The sequence below is a fragment of the Neophocaena asiaeorientalis genome, unplaced genomic scaffold, assembly GCF_003031525.2.
Source record: "Neophocaena asiaeorientalis asiaeorientalis breed wild unplaced genomic scaffold, Neophocaena_asiaeorientalis_V1.1 scaffold540, whole genome shotgun sequence".
Lineage (NCBI taxonomy): Eukaryota > Metazoa > Chordata > Mammalia > Artiodactyla > Phocoenidae > Neophocaena > Neophocaena asiaeorientalis.
The window spans coordinates 6,186,022-6,199,044 of record NW_020172141.1 but is presented as its reverse complement, the minus strand read 5'-3'; the positions used below and the strand labels follow the sequence as shown (position 1 = coordinate 6,199,044).

Below are 13,023 nucleotides of genomic sequence, written 5' to 3'. Positions count from 1 at the left end.
GGCTTCTGTGTCTCCCCTACCACGGCCTGGGCCTGGCTGAGCCCCAGCCCCCGGGCCCGCCCCCCGAGGGCCCACCTCTCTGAAGAGGGCCCCGTAGAATGTGACGGTGTAGAAGCAGTCGACCGTGCGCATGTTCACGTCCAAATCCATGAGCAGGCGCTTCTGCTCCTGCGAGTTCACGGTGGCACGGATGCGCTGCGGGGCGAGGGCTGCGGTCAGGGGCTGGGAGGCAGGCGCGGCCCCCGGTGCCCCCGGCCCTGACAGCCCCGGGCTGGGGGCCCCGCTCACCTTCACGGCCATGATGGTGCCGCTCTGGGCGTGCCGCACCTTCTCCACTACCCCGTAGGCGCCTCGGCCCAGCTCCGAGATGGTCACCAGGTCATCCGCCTCCACCTCAAAGTTCTTGGGGGACACAAAATAGAGAGGGTTCACGGGGGCCAAGTCAGGCACCAGTGGAGACACTGGGGCAGCAGAAAGAGAGGACCGCCAGCCAGTCAGACGTGTGCTCAAATCTTGCCCCAACCACTTCCGCTGTGTGCCCTGGGGCAACTCACTTAACCTCTCTGAGCCTCCCCTCACCTTCTACAGAACAGGCACAGCACCTCCTTCCAAGGGCTGCTGCGAGGTGTCAGCAGGCCGGCCTGGAAAGTGCTCCCAGCGGCGTGGGGCCCTTGAGAGATGCTCCTTCCCTCTCGCCCCGCCCCACTCAGGTGGCCAGACTGAACCACTCGTTCGGCACCTACTGCACGCAAGTCCCTGTTTCAGGCACCGGGGACACGGAGAGGACAACAGAAGGGCCTCGCCTCACAGGGAGCAGCCATAAAAGGGAGTGAGCAGGGGACGAACGGGACACCCTCGGCGTGTCCTGTGGTCCACACACGGTCCCCAAGCCGGGCCTCCCAAGCCATCGGGAAGTGCGAGTGAAACGCAGGTCCCCGGGCACCGGCCCCGAGGGCAGGGCCAGGGAACTGCGCGCTCAGCACCACTCCTCTGGGGTCGGGGCGCTCCACGCCGGCTCCGGCTCACCAGGGCCCCAGGAGGCAGCCACCACCTCTGCCCCAGGCGGGCCACTGGTCAGCAGCGGGGAGCCAGCGCTCCGCCCCAGCCCAGCTCCGTCCACCACCCGCAGCCACCTCCCAGGGCCCGACGACACCTACCCTGTCCCCGATGGTGATGAAGGCCCGGGAGTCCAGGTTCCGGGGGGGCCTGCAGGGAGGAGCGGGGCCGTGAGCCCGGGGAGCCACGCCCTCCTGAGCGGGCAGCCCAGCCTGGTGCACATCCTGCCCGGGAGCCCCCACCCCCAGCCACGGAGCGTCTGCGGGGCAGCATGCGGTACAGCACGCGGACACGGCCAGGGCCTCGCCTTCCGTCCTCAACGGGAGAGCAGGGCCCTGAGCGGACGTGCGAGGCCCGTGGCCCCCGCAGCTGCCCAGAGGAGGTGCTGCCCAGGCAGGGGCCCGGCTCTCACGGTGGCCCCTTCAGGAGGCTGTTGGGCGGTGCCGGGGGAAACCCGAGGCCAACTCACGTGGGGCTGGGCGCCGGCGGCTTGGACACGCAGGAGATTCGTAAATCCCTCTTCCTCCTGGACTTTCCTAAATGGGAGGGAGAGAAGGGAGCGTCCGCTCAGCCACTGCTCAATCAGCATCTCCCAGGACAGGCAGGAGCCCCAGGGTCCCGGCACAGACATAGACGCCGAGGGTCAGCGTGGTCGGCGCCATGACGGGGCTCCGGGGCCTCCGGGAGCCCAGAGGACGTGCCCAGCCTGGGTTGGAGGGCCTGAGCCCTGCCAGTCCTCCTGGAACAGTCACCCCACAGCCACCTGAGAAGAGACGGCGCCTCTGAGGAAGACGTACCATCACAGACTGGCCCCCACGGCCCCCATCAGGCCCCCGCGCTCCCACCCACACAGAGTCCTATGTCCCAAGTTTCCCGAAGGCCCGAATTGTGTCCTAACCCCTGAAAGCTGAAGTCCTAACCCCAAGTACCTCCGAGCATGACCCTATTTGGAGAGTTACGGAAGATGATCAGGTTAAAACGAGGTCTTTAAGGTGAGGCCCTAATCCAACATAACAGGTGCCCTTTTAAAAAGGGGAAATTTGGACACAGAGACAGACACGCGTCAGAGAAGACGGCCGTCTGCAGTCCCGGGGGCGAGACTGGGGAGGTTCCTCCCGTCACGGCCACAGCAGGACCAGCCCTGCGACACCTGGGTGGGCTCCGGCCTCCAGACGGGGGACAGGAGCTTCCGGTGTTGATGCCGCGCAGCGTGTGGGGCTTTGTCCAGCAGCCTGGGAAGGTAGCAGGGCCTCTACCCACCCCACCCCCCCTGCAGTGCTAACCTCGGTGGGGGGGCACCCACCAAGCCGGAGCCCCGGCTCTGCCGCCCATCCCGCCTCTGAGCCTCGACGCCCCCACGCGTCGTGCTGGAGCGCAGACGCAGGCTGGGGGCCCTGCCGGCAGGCATCACATGCAACCCGGCCTGGGGTGTCCACAGCCAGGCCCGTGGGCCGGGACCCCGTGTGCAGGCGCCCCGCCCCTCTCAGCCTCAGCTTCCCCAGAAGGGGCCCCAGCTGGACAAAGTATGAGGACAAATACCACCTTCCAGGGCACCGGCTCAGCTTGGAAAACGGGGCCAGGGCCAAGGGCAGGAAGGTGAGTCAGGAAAGGACCGCATGTGCACCCGGGTCTGCTGGTTCCACAGCCAGGGCTGGCCAGGGCAGGGCAGGACGTCCCCTGTGGAGTGAGGGCGCTGGACCGGCCGAGCTCCCACTGCCGCCAAGCCTGCCTGTGCTCGGGGCCAGCTCCCCAGCCCTCCACACAGCCCTCCCCGTGGACAGGCGGCGAGGCTGAGGTGCCTGTACCCGCAGCTACCCCTGATGCTGTCGGCATCCCCGCCCAGGCTCACGCCGGTCTGTGAGCGGGGGAGGTTCCTGGGGATCCACCTTCCTGGGGAAGCGGGAAGTAAGCCCAGCAGGCCTGCAGGGGCCAAAGCAGGGCATATCCAGGCCTGGAGGACGGACCCATGGTCTCATCTCACCCCGGCCCACTGCCCCGGGCACACTGCAGTGCCCCTGGGCCTCAGTATCCCCATCTGTGAGGAGCCCCACCCCCAGCTCTAGCCAACAGGGTGGGAGGTGAGAGGGGCCTGGCGGGGCCCACGTCCCAGGGGAGGAAGACCACCCAAGGTGCGGGCAGGGCCGGCTCTGGCTGGGCCCACTCACCCTGGAGGCCGGAGCCTGTGCACATTCTCACCACACGGCCCCAGGAAGCCCACTCCCAGCCCCAGGGTGCGGGGTGGGCCTGAGTCCCGAGGCAACGCCTCCCTCACCCCTCACCGCCAGGGACTGACAAGAAGTGTCGCCTCTCCAGGACTCTCTGGCCAGCTAAGAGTGTGACCCGGTGCCCGGCACACGGTCGGTGCTAAAGAAGAATCGGCATCGAGAGCACTGGGCAGACCTGGGACTCGACCAGGACTTCCCGAAACCACCCAGAGCAGAAACGGTGCCCACGTGCCTCTCCTGCAGGCACGTCCTTCCGCCTCCCGCCCAAGGCCCCGTGCCTCGTGCCGCAGGTGTGCACAGGGCACCAGGAGACCCTGTGCACACCCTCCTGAAGTTACCTCTGAACCGGGTTTGGATCAAGCCTCCGGCACACCCTGCTGTGCAGCCTCAGCGCCTCATCTGTGAATCCAGACAGGCCCACGCGCTCCGGCCCAGCAGCGGGGGTGGGGCCGCCACCACTGTCCATGATCGGAGGGGTTATCAGTGCCCCTGGGAAGACGAGGCCCGCGCCCAGCTGTCCTGAGAGCTGGGTGAACCACCAGGAAAAGTCCGGTGGGGCTGGGGTCCCAGCATCTACCCCACGGTGGGTGACGTAGGCAGACACTTGCAGCCTCTCCATAGAAACACCCCCAGGGGCCCCCAGATGCCAGGCTTGAGGTGCATCCGTCTGTGCCCTGGCGGCCGGCAGGAGAGCCTCAATCCTGGCCAAAGGCCCTGACCCAGGCGGCCCCGGGCCCGCGGCCGAGTCAGTGCTCTGACGGCACAGCCCACAGCCCCAGAGCTGGGGCCCCTGCTCACTCCACACCAGGCTCGGCTCTCGTGCAACCCTGCTGCCAAAAGCATGGGCTCTCTCTGCCACAAGTTCAAATCCCGCCTTTGCCCCTTACAGGCTGGGCGATCTCGGGCAAGTGCCCACACCTCTCTAAGCCTCAGTATCTTCATCCATACAATGGGGACAAAACCAGCACCTCCTGGGAATTCCCTGCTGGCTCAGCGGTTAAGACTCCACGCTCCCAATGCAGGGGGCCCGGGTTCAATCCCTGGTCAGGGAACTAGATCCCACATTCGTGCCACAACTAAGAGTTCACATGCCACAACTAAGCAGCCTGCGTGCCACAACTAGGGAGCCCGCCTGCCGCAAGTAAGACCCAGCACAACCAAATTTAAAAAACACACACACACAAAAACCAGCACCTCCCTGTAGAGTTATCAGATAAGGCACTTAGAACAGCGCTCAGCCTGCATCGAGCTACTTCGCCACCTCTGAACCCCCAGGGGCCTGTCCAGGACCTGACCGGCGCCACTGCCTGCCCCCAGCACAGGGCTGTGCCAGCTGCCCAATCGTGACCTTGTGTGTGGAGAGATTTCATCCCATTTTACAGACGAGGCAAGGTGGCTGGTTGTCAGGGGCCAGGGTGGGGGGTCTCCCTCCAAAGTCCTTTCGCCCATGAAGCAGCACCTGCCACTCACACACGGGCCCTTCCCACCTCCTCCAGACGCCCCGACGATCCTGGAGGAGGAGCTCTTAGCTTCATTTTACTTGGGGAAACCGAGGCTCGGAGGTGGAGTCACTGCACGTTAGTCGGTCTGGCCAGGAGTTACACCTGGAGACCCCAACAGGCCAGGCCAGCGGCTCACAGCGCCCTCCTGCCCGCACCTCTACTTCTCGCTCGCTCGGAGGTGCACCTGCCGCCCTAAAAGGCAAGGCCGAGGGTCTGGCACCCAGTAGGCGGCCCTCTAATGGCCCACAGGTGGGCACCACAGTTGTCATCAGCGCCTCTGCAGAGGTGAGAAAATCCATGCTAAGTAGTGAGAAATATGAGTGGCTTTTATTCTTGACTTGATGCTACTTTGTAACCAGAAAATAAAACATTTTAAGTTAAAAGGTAACAATCCACGTGGGGGTGTCCGGGGCTCACAGCCGCAGGCCCTCCTGCGCCTTCTCTGCTCTCAGCCCCCTTTCCACCTTTCTTGAGCTCAGCCTGCACACCCACGGCCCGCCCTGGGCTTTGGGAACGTCCCCCTGACAAGCTTCAGTCTCCCTGCCTGTGGCTGCAGTGTTGGTGGGGGGGAGGGGAAGAGGGCGAGGCCCTGCCTGTCAGGGTCCCCAGGCCTACGTCTAGAGTGACACAACTGGGTCTGCGGGGCGGCCAGAAACAGGACACCGGCCCCTCCCACCGTCTGCTCCGGGCCAGGGCTGCCCAGGTGCAGGCCACTGTGGCGACTGTCACCACGACAAACAGACTTTGTGGGCTGCCACCAGCAAAGCACGACGAGCCCGCCAGCTCCCGGTGCAGGAGGGCACAGTACCGGGTGCCTGTGTCCTCGTCCGCTCCGGCCTTCCAGGGGAGCCACAGGAGGCAACGAGGACTCCAGCCATGACCTGAATGAGCCACCGCTGTTCCCAGCTCAGGGCCTTTCCTGTCTGTTCCCTCTGCCCAGAATGCTCTCCCCTGCAACTCTGTCCCAGCTGATGCGTGAGCCTCAGCTTCTGCCTGTTCAGAGAGGCCCCCCTGGTCGTGCAGCAAAGCGCCCTTGTTAACTGGCTCTCCCGTGTCCAGCCGGCTCCACACAAGTCACAGCCCTGTAGTTACCTCTCAGAGGCAGCACTGACTCTGGAGCCAGGCGGCCGGGGCTCGAACCGCAAAGCAGCCACTTCCTACCTGGGTGCCCTCAGGCAAACGACTTCACCTCTCTGGGCCTCAACTGTGACGTGGGGACATCGGACCGACCTCGCACGGGTATCAGCGCAGCCCGCGCGGTCCAGTCCCCTGCCTCAGTGGTCCTGGCGCGAGGAAGATTAGACTGAGCCACCTGGAAACGCGTGGGACCCAAGCTAACACGGGGCCCGCAGCCCAGACGGCCGCTCTGTCAACGCCCTCAGCAGCCCCGGAAGCGTCTTCACGGGTCTGCTGCACCAAGAGGGTCGGAGAGGAGGCACCAGGCGAGGTCACAGTGAGCCTCTGGTGGGGAGCAGACCCTGAGCGGGGCCTGGGGAGATTCCAACAACCCGGCCGTGCCCGGCTCTCAGGCTGCGGCCGCGGCGGGGGGCAGGGCAGACAGCCCCGCTCCATGGGCCCTGCCGGGCCTCGCTCACACGGGAGCCCCACACCCCGCCACGTTCTGTCTCACCCGTGGCCTCCCTGACGAAAGCAACACCGGCTCCCACTTTGTTATTCCCGCCTCCTACTTTTGGATATTTGGGGTGCCTCTCGTGCTTTCCAATCCTGCTGGAGACGTCCTGGGTCCCCCGGGTCCGGGCCCATCAGGTAAGGAAGCGCGTGCCACCACGGAGGTGTCAGAGGCCAGATGTCCAAGGACGCCCCCGCCCCCGCCCGGCCCTGCCCCCAGCTGGCCACCTCTATCCTGTGGGGGTCCCACAGAGAGAGATCAACCAGGCCAACCCGCTCCCACTGCTCAGGTGGGCAAACTGAGGCCCCGAGAGGGGGAGGCTTTCAGGGGGGCAGTAGATTGACCTGCACAGTTAATGTCTATCAGCAAGCTAAGCCAAGGCCCACCCCCACCCCCTGATATCGTGATCCCCCCGTTACCGCTCTGCGGGGGGAGAGGCAGGCACAGCAGGGACGTCCCCTCACGCTCACACCGGCTCCCCAGCTCTGCAGTGGCCTTTCCCCAAGGTCCCGCAGAGGGGAGGGCTCTCCGTTTCCTGGGAGCCTCCACGGGCCAGGCCCGCACCCGCCACAGTGCCCTTAGCACCGAGCCCACAGGGGAGTGACAGGCTGGGCAGGGGGGCGCTCAACCCAGCAGCCCTGCCCTGTGCCCCCACAGCGGCACAGTGGGCCCCGGGCCAGGCCCTGGCCTCAGAGGCCTTCGGCATCCCTCGTCCCCCCCACCTCCAGGGCCCTTCTCGTCTGCAGAGCCCGTGGGGAGGGTCCCGAGCCCACCCAGCTCACAGCATCCGTCCCTTCAGCAGTGAGCAGACAGGGCCCTGCCCTCCCAGGATCACGCTCTAACCACAGCCACATGGCAAAGCCTGAAGACATCCTGCTGTCACAACTTGGGATGCTACTGGTATCTGGTGGGTAGAGGGCCAGAGGTGCTGCCCCACAAGCCAGAACGATCCGGCCCTAGACGCCCGGGGCTGGGGAGAGACAGGGCCACAGACAAAGCCAACTAACAAAGTCCGGGTGCACACCGTTTACACCGATTTCCACAGTGCTAAGTGCTCTGAAGAAAAGGGAAGCAGGGGACCCTGCGGAGGTGAGATCTGAGCTGAGGCTGACGGGGAAGAGGAGGCAACCTGGAGAGCTCTGCAGCGGGGGAATCCAGACAGGGGGCTCAGGCTGGAAGTGGTCCAACCACACTATCCGGGTCTGCGCAGGGCAACTCGGGACGGGACGAGCTGGGCTGGAGTGAGAGGGGATGGGGTGGGCCAGAGGCCCAGACCCAGGTGCGCAGAAGAACAAAGGGCAGGAAACATTCTCCAGCCCCCGCGCCGAGCGGTCTCGGGCAGCCTCCCATCCAGGCCTCAGCAGCCGCTGACCGCCAACACCGAGGAAGCAGCGACTTATGGAGGCACAGCAATGCCCCTTGGCCCCCTTTTTACTTCCTGGTGGCACCCAAACACCTCCGCGGACATCCGAGGCCCTTCGCTTGTCCCTGCGTGCCCACTGGCTCGTGCAAACCTTAAGACAAACCCTCAAAGCTGCACGGTGACGCAGACGAGGCAACTCAGGGCTGTGGCATAGCTGCGCAGGCCGAGCGCTGCACCGCTTGGGCTGAGCGTCCACTTGAAGCAACAGGAGGAACAGCTGCAGGCACTCAGACACGCTAACCCCGAGGCCCCACACTTAGTGCTGCCACGTGTTAACACGCCGAATCCTCCACGCAGGTCCCGGTATCACCCCCGCAGTGCAGCGCCTGATCGCCAGCCAGCTCTAGCCGCTCCCCCAACACCGCTACACACCAGTGCTGGTCCCACGGACCACGGTGTGGACACCGGCCCGGGGTTCCTGCAGGCCAGTGAGCTTAACGACACCACACGTACATTAGGGCTTGATTTAAAACAATAATGCAGGGCTTCCCTGGTGGCGCAGTGGTTGAGAGTCCGCCTGCCGATGCAGGGGACGCGGGTTCGTGCCCCGGTCCGGGAAGATCCCACGTGCCACGGAGCGGCTGGGCCCATGACCCACGGCCGCTGAGCCTGCGCGTCCAGAGCCTGTGCTCCGCAGCGGGAGAGGCCACACCAGTGAGAGGCCCACGTACCGCAAAAAAAAAAGAAAACAATAATACAGAAATGATGAGCACACACATCAGGACAGTTGTCAGGGAGAGGCAACGCTGAAGGGCTGCGGGCACACAGTATGGTGGGATTTCTTTAGCTGGGTGCTGGGTATACAGAATTCACTTTTCTTTATTCTTTAAAACGTAGAGGTACATTCCATATATCCTTCCGGCGTCTGCCCTGACAGGGCAGAAGGGCCAGTGCAGAGCGGCCCAGGGCGAGCACCGGGGGAGAGAGGCGACTGGACACGCCTCCCAGAGAAGCCAGGGCAGCCCCTGGATGCCAGCTCAGCCTGCAAGGACACCCCAGAGAGGACCTCAGGACAGGGGGAGGGTGACAGGGACCTGTGCCCAGGACTGGGGGGAGGGGGCAGGGGGAAGCCCTGTCAGGGTGAGCCTGGTGACCCCCTCTGGGGTGGAACATGGGCCCAAGCGTGGTGTCTGAGCTGCAGAGGGGCTGCCTCCCAGCCCTGCCTGCTCTTCACGCCCTTTACACGAGGCTTCGGGGGGTTTCCACAGCCACTGCTGGGGAAGCAGGCCTGACCACAGGGGCCACACCGAGAGGCCCGGCCAGTCCCGGGAGGGCGATGAGCCCCAGCGTGGGAAGATGAGCTCAGGGAGGCCCGCCCCGTCGCCGCACCCAGCTGGGACAGGGCCCTGCGTGGTGTTCTTCTTCTGGGACCCGACAGTGTCCCCTCCCAAGACGCTGACGATGCTCCCCACAGCGGCCTAGGCCCCACCCAGCTGCTCCCCACTCAGCTCAGCCCTGCCGCCCACCGACACGGAGGCCTTGGAGCTGGACCCTCAGAACCACTTCCCCCGCGGCCTCCCTCCGCTCCGCGGTTAGGGCGCTCTCCACCTACCCCTGCGCTCCTGCAGCAGGTGCCCTGCCTGGCCCTGACGGAGCTCCACCCACTGAGGGGCTGGCCTAGGAGGCTCCCACCCTCCCAACTCCCGGCCCCACACGCCCCCATGCTGCAGGGGACGCCGATGTGCAGGCCGAGGCAGGCCCGCCGTCCTCTCCGTTCCCCGCAAGCCCTCCCCAGGAAGGCCCAAGAGGCAGTGAAGCTCCCAGCTCCAGCTTGGGGAGCAGTGGGGAAAGAACCTGGTATATTCTAGCTGCCATTACAGGGCCCTGCAGCCAGAGTCGTGTCACAGAGCTTCAAGTCCATCACCAGAGGTCCCCATGCTGGCCATTCATCCAGCAACGAACAACTGAACCACCATAACAATGAGAAAATAACCACAGGTGACATTTGTTTGACGAACACCATCTCCCACCTTTACCACCACCCGGTGGGGGGCTGTTTTCTCCCACTTTACAGAAGAGGAGACTGAGGGTCAGAGAGGGCACGTGAGGAAGCTGGGAAGCAGTGGAGCAACTGAGAATTCGAACCCCCGAGCCCAGGCTCTGCCCTACTTCCTGTCTCGCTGAGGTTCTCTGTGGGCAGAGGGCAGTCTCGCTGTTCCCAGGACCCGACACTTAGCAAGAGTGGAATGAGGCTATCTACACCTGTCCTCGCGGCTGCCGGCAAGACGGCACGCAGGGTTCCCACTCCCATTTTGCAGGTGAAGAAACCGAGGCCTCACATCCGAGAGCCGGGCGGTGCCAGGGGACTGAAAGCATTTACAGCAGGCAGCGGACGTCCAATGTCACAGCGAAGGGGCTGAGCTGGCATCTGACGGCAGAGTCTTCACCTCTGCACAGCCCTGTCTCCCAAGAGCCCGGGGGACCCCGCACCACCTCTGCTCCTCGGCCGCCCGCGGCCTCCGGGAGCACATCGGAGCCGGAGGAGACCGTGGGCCAAGGGCGGGAAACGGCCGCGGCTCCCTGGACAGAGGAAGCAGGGCCCTTGCCTAACAGAGGAAGTTCCGGGGGGGTGGGCGCAGGGCCAGGCGGGGGCTCCCGGTTCTATCCCAGGTCCAGGAGGGGGGCCACCTCCGTGTCCAGCTCTGGGCCACAGGCTGCCCGAGAGGTGGGGACTCCCAGCCCCCTCCAACCCACCAGCGGCCAGGCACTGGCCCTTTAAGCTGAAGCCGGCTGGCGTGCCCCACGGGTGAGTCAGCGCCCAGTGCCCGCTGACTCACGCCGGAAGCCTTCCGCTGCCCCGGCCCTCTCCCCACACAAGCGACTGAGAACTTTGCTCCCTTCAGGCCCTGAGCCACAGGTTGGCGGATAGTTTCCTGTGCGTCACGCCAGGGGTGGGGGAAGTCCCCAAGTGCCACCTTCCAATCTTTCCGAGAGCCGGGACAGGACAGGACAGGACAGGTCAGGGGAGGGCAGCTGCACAGCAGGAAGGGCCGGGACGCGGTGCTCCTGCAGCCTCAGTGTCACCGTCAGGCATCCGGGAGCCACTTGAGGATCAACCAGGAAGTGCCCACGGGGGCAGCACTCACAGTGCACTGGGGGCACCCCAAGGACAAACGTGGCCAGAGGCAGCAGACCCAGACTGTGCCGACCAAACGTGCCCCTGCCCTCTGGCCGCGGCTGCCCTCGGCCTCTGATCCCAGGCAGAGATGGCATGTGGGCGAGGAAGCGGGGAAAACAGCAGGGCTGTAGGGCCTGGGGCCTCGCGCACTCCCGGAAAACTCCCAAGGGCTGTGGCACGGAGGACGGGGGCAGGGCACCCCTGCAGGGCAGGAAGCTTAGAGGTAAAGTTCCCTAAGGTCAAGCACCAACCACATCCTGCTTGGTCCAAATTCCTCGAGAAGGCGGCGAGAAGGACAAACTGTGGCCTGTGCCCAGGACTCGGAGGGCTGGGTCAAGCCACTCCTCCCATCTGACCTCAGTTTTGTCACCTGACAAATGGGTCGGACCGCAGAGAGCATGAAATGTGCCAGCTATAAAGGGCTCTGCACACAGGAGACATCACCTCTGCTCAGTCCGTCCTCCAGGTCAGGCATGGGCTAGAGGAGATGCCTCAGAACAGAGGTGTGACGGGGGAGAGGGAGCATCCCACCAGCTCAGCCCAAGCACCCATCACAGAAATGGGACACAGAGGAGCACTGAGCCCTAGAACAGCAGCTCCATCTGTCACAGCTGTGTGACCTCAAGAAAGGCAGTGAACACCTCTGAGCCTCAGCGGAACCTCGTCTGCGAATGGGGCTGTGAGCAATAAATGGGCTAGCGCACGGCACACGGAAAAACCTTGGGAAGCGGGAGCTCTTGGGATTTTTGGCAAGAGGTCATTATGGCTTCCCCACCACATGCTGCCACAGACCCCAAAGAGGATGACAGCGTCCCCACCCGATATCATCTGTTACCTGGACCCACAGACTGGAAATGCATCCTGGCCCTCTCTCTGCAGAGAGGCTCAGAGAAGGCAATGCCGGGACTCAGGTCACACAGCATTTGAGTGTTTCCCCAAAGTGCTTTATTCCTTCACACCCATGACCCTTCTCCCTTCCCAACCCTGCAACTTTAATTTTTATTTTGATGAGGCATTCCCTGCCTGGAAGAGCTGAAGGGCCTTCAAAAACAAACACTGCTTCCAACCTCTTCTGTCCACCCATGAAAACACTGTGGCCCAGAGAGGTTGATGGACCTGCCCGAGGTCTCACAGCACTGGCCAGGCCAGGCCTACACCTGGATCTGGGGAAAAGAAGCGTCTGATTTCCCGGTTCCCAAGCTCCACGAGGTCTGCGCAGTCCAAGTCCCTCCCCAGCTGTCTTCCCCCTCGAGTGCCTCCTGGGTTACTCACAGTGGTTGGGCAACGGTCAGGGATCCGGCCTCCCACTTATGTAAGACGTAATTACCCTGCCCACCAGGCTGGCTGGGCTCTGGCCCCAGCCACAGCAGCCGCCAGGAGCAGAGGCAGCGAAGGACCCACACCCTCCCCGGGACCCCACAAGCCCTCCAGCTGCCTGGGCTCCCCCAACCGCAGAGAAAAAGAGGCAGAGACAACCCCTGATTAGGGGCCCCCTAAGTGCCAGCTGCTACCTTTCTCCCCCTCACTCTGCAGCTACAGCCCAACAGAGGCAAGGCCTGGATCCCACATGGCTGAGGCCTTTCCAGCAAGAATGGTGACAGTAATAAAACGCAGCAAGTACCCCTTCCCCAGCAGCTCTGAGCTCTTCATCTCAGCACCCACACTTGCCTAGAGCGCTTTAGTATTCACTGTCTCACATCCTACGCCAGGAGTCCACGGAAGGTAGGTGTGATAAAGAAACCGAGGCCCAGAGACAGCAAGTTAGGGAGCCGCGGGCAGCCCATTCATTACGGCTGCGTCCGGTTTGGAACTCTCTCACACAGCCCAGCCCGCTGAGACTCCGACATGCCAAAAACATCCTTTCCTCTTCCTGCCAAAAAAAATCCCCCTTTCGCCCTCCAAGTCTCATCCTCCCCCTCTGCATGACAAAGCCTGCTGCCGCAGCCGCCACCTCACAGACATTTCCAGGAAGGCCGGCTGCCTGGAGAAAACAAGAGCAAGCCCATCGCACGGCCAGCACCCACCGGGCAGTCAGCCCAGGACCCACAGGCAGCGTCAGAGGTGAGCAT

At 64.1% G+C, this 13,023-nt stretch overlaps 1 protein-coding gene across 1 annotated transcript in view; it reads right to left on the bottom strand.

Moving 5' to 3' along the window:
- Positions 1–13,023, bottom strand: part of MAP2K3 (mitogen-activated protein kinase kinase 3) — a 21,932-nt gene that overhangs the window by 7,913 nt on the left and 996 nt on the right. The window contains exons 2-5 of the mRNA XM_024753058.1: positions 1,526–1,592; positions 1,158–1,206; positions 289–402; positions 76–195 (exon numbers count right to left, since the gene is read on the bottom strand). Of these exons, the coding sequence (XP_024608826.1) occupies positions 76–195; positions 289–402; positions 1,158–1,206; positions 1,526–1,592 (350 nt within the window). The remainder of the gene's footprint in view (positions 1–75; positions 196–288; positions 403–1,157; positions 1,207–1,525; positions 1,593–13,023) is intronic.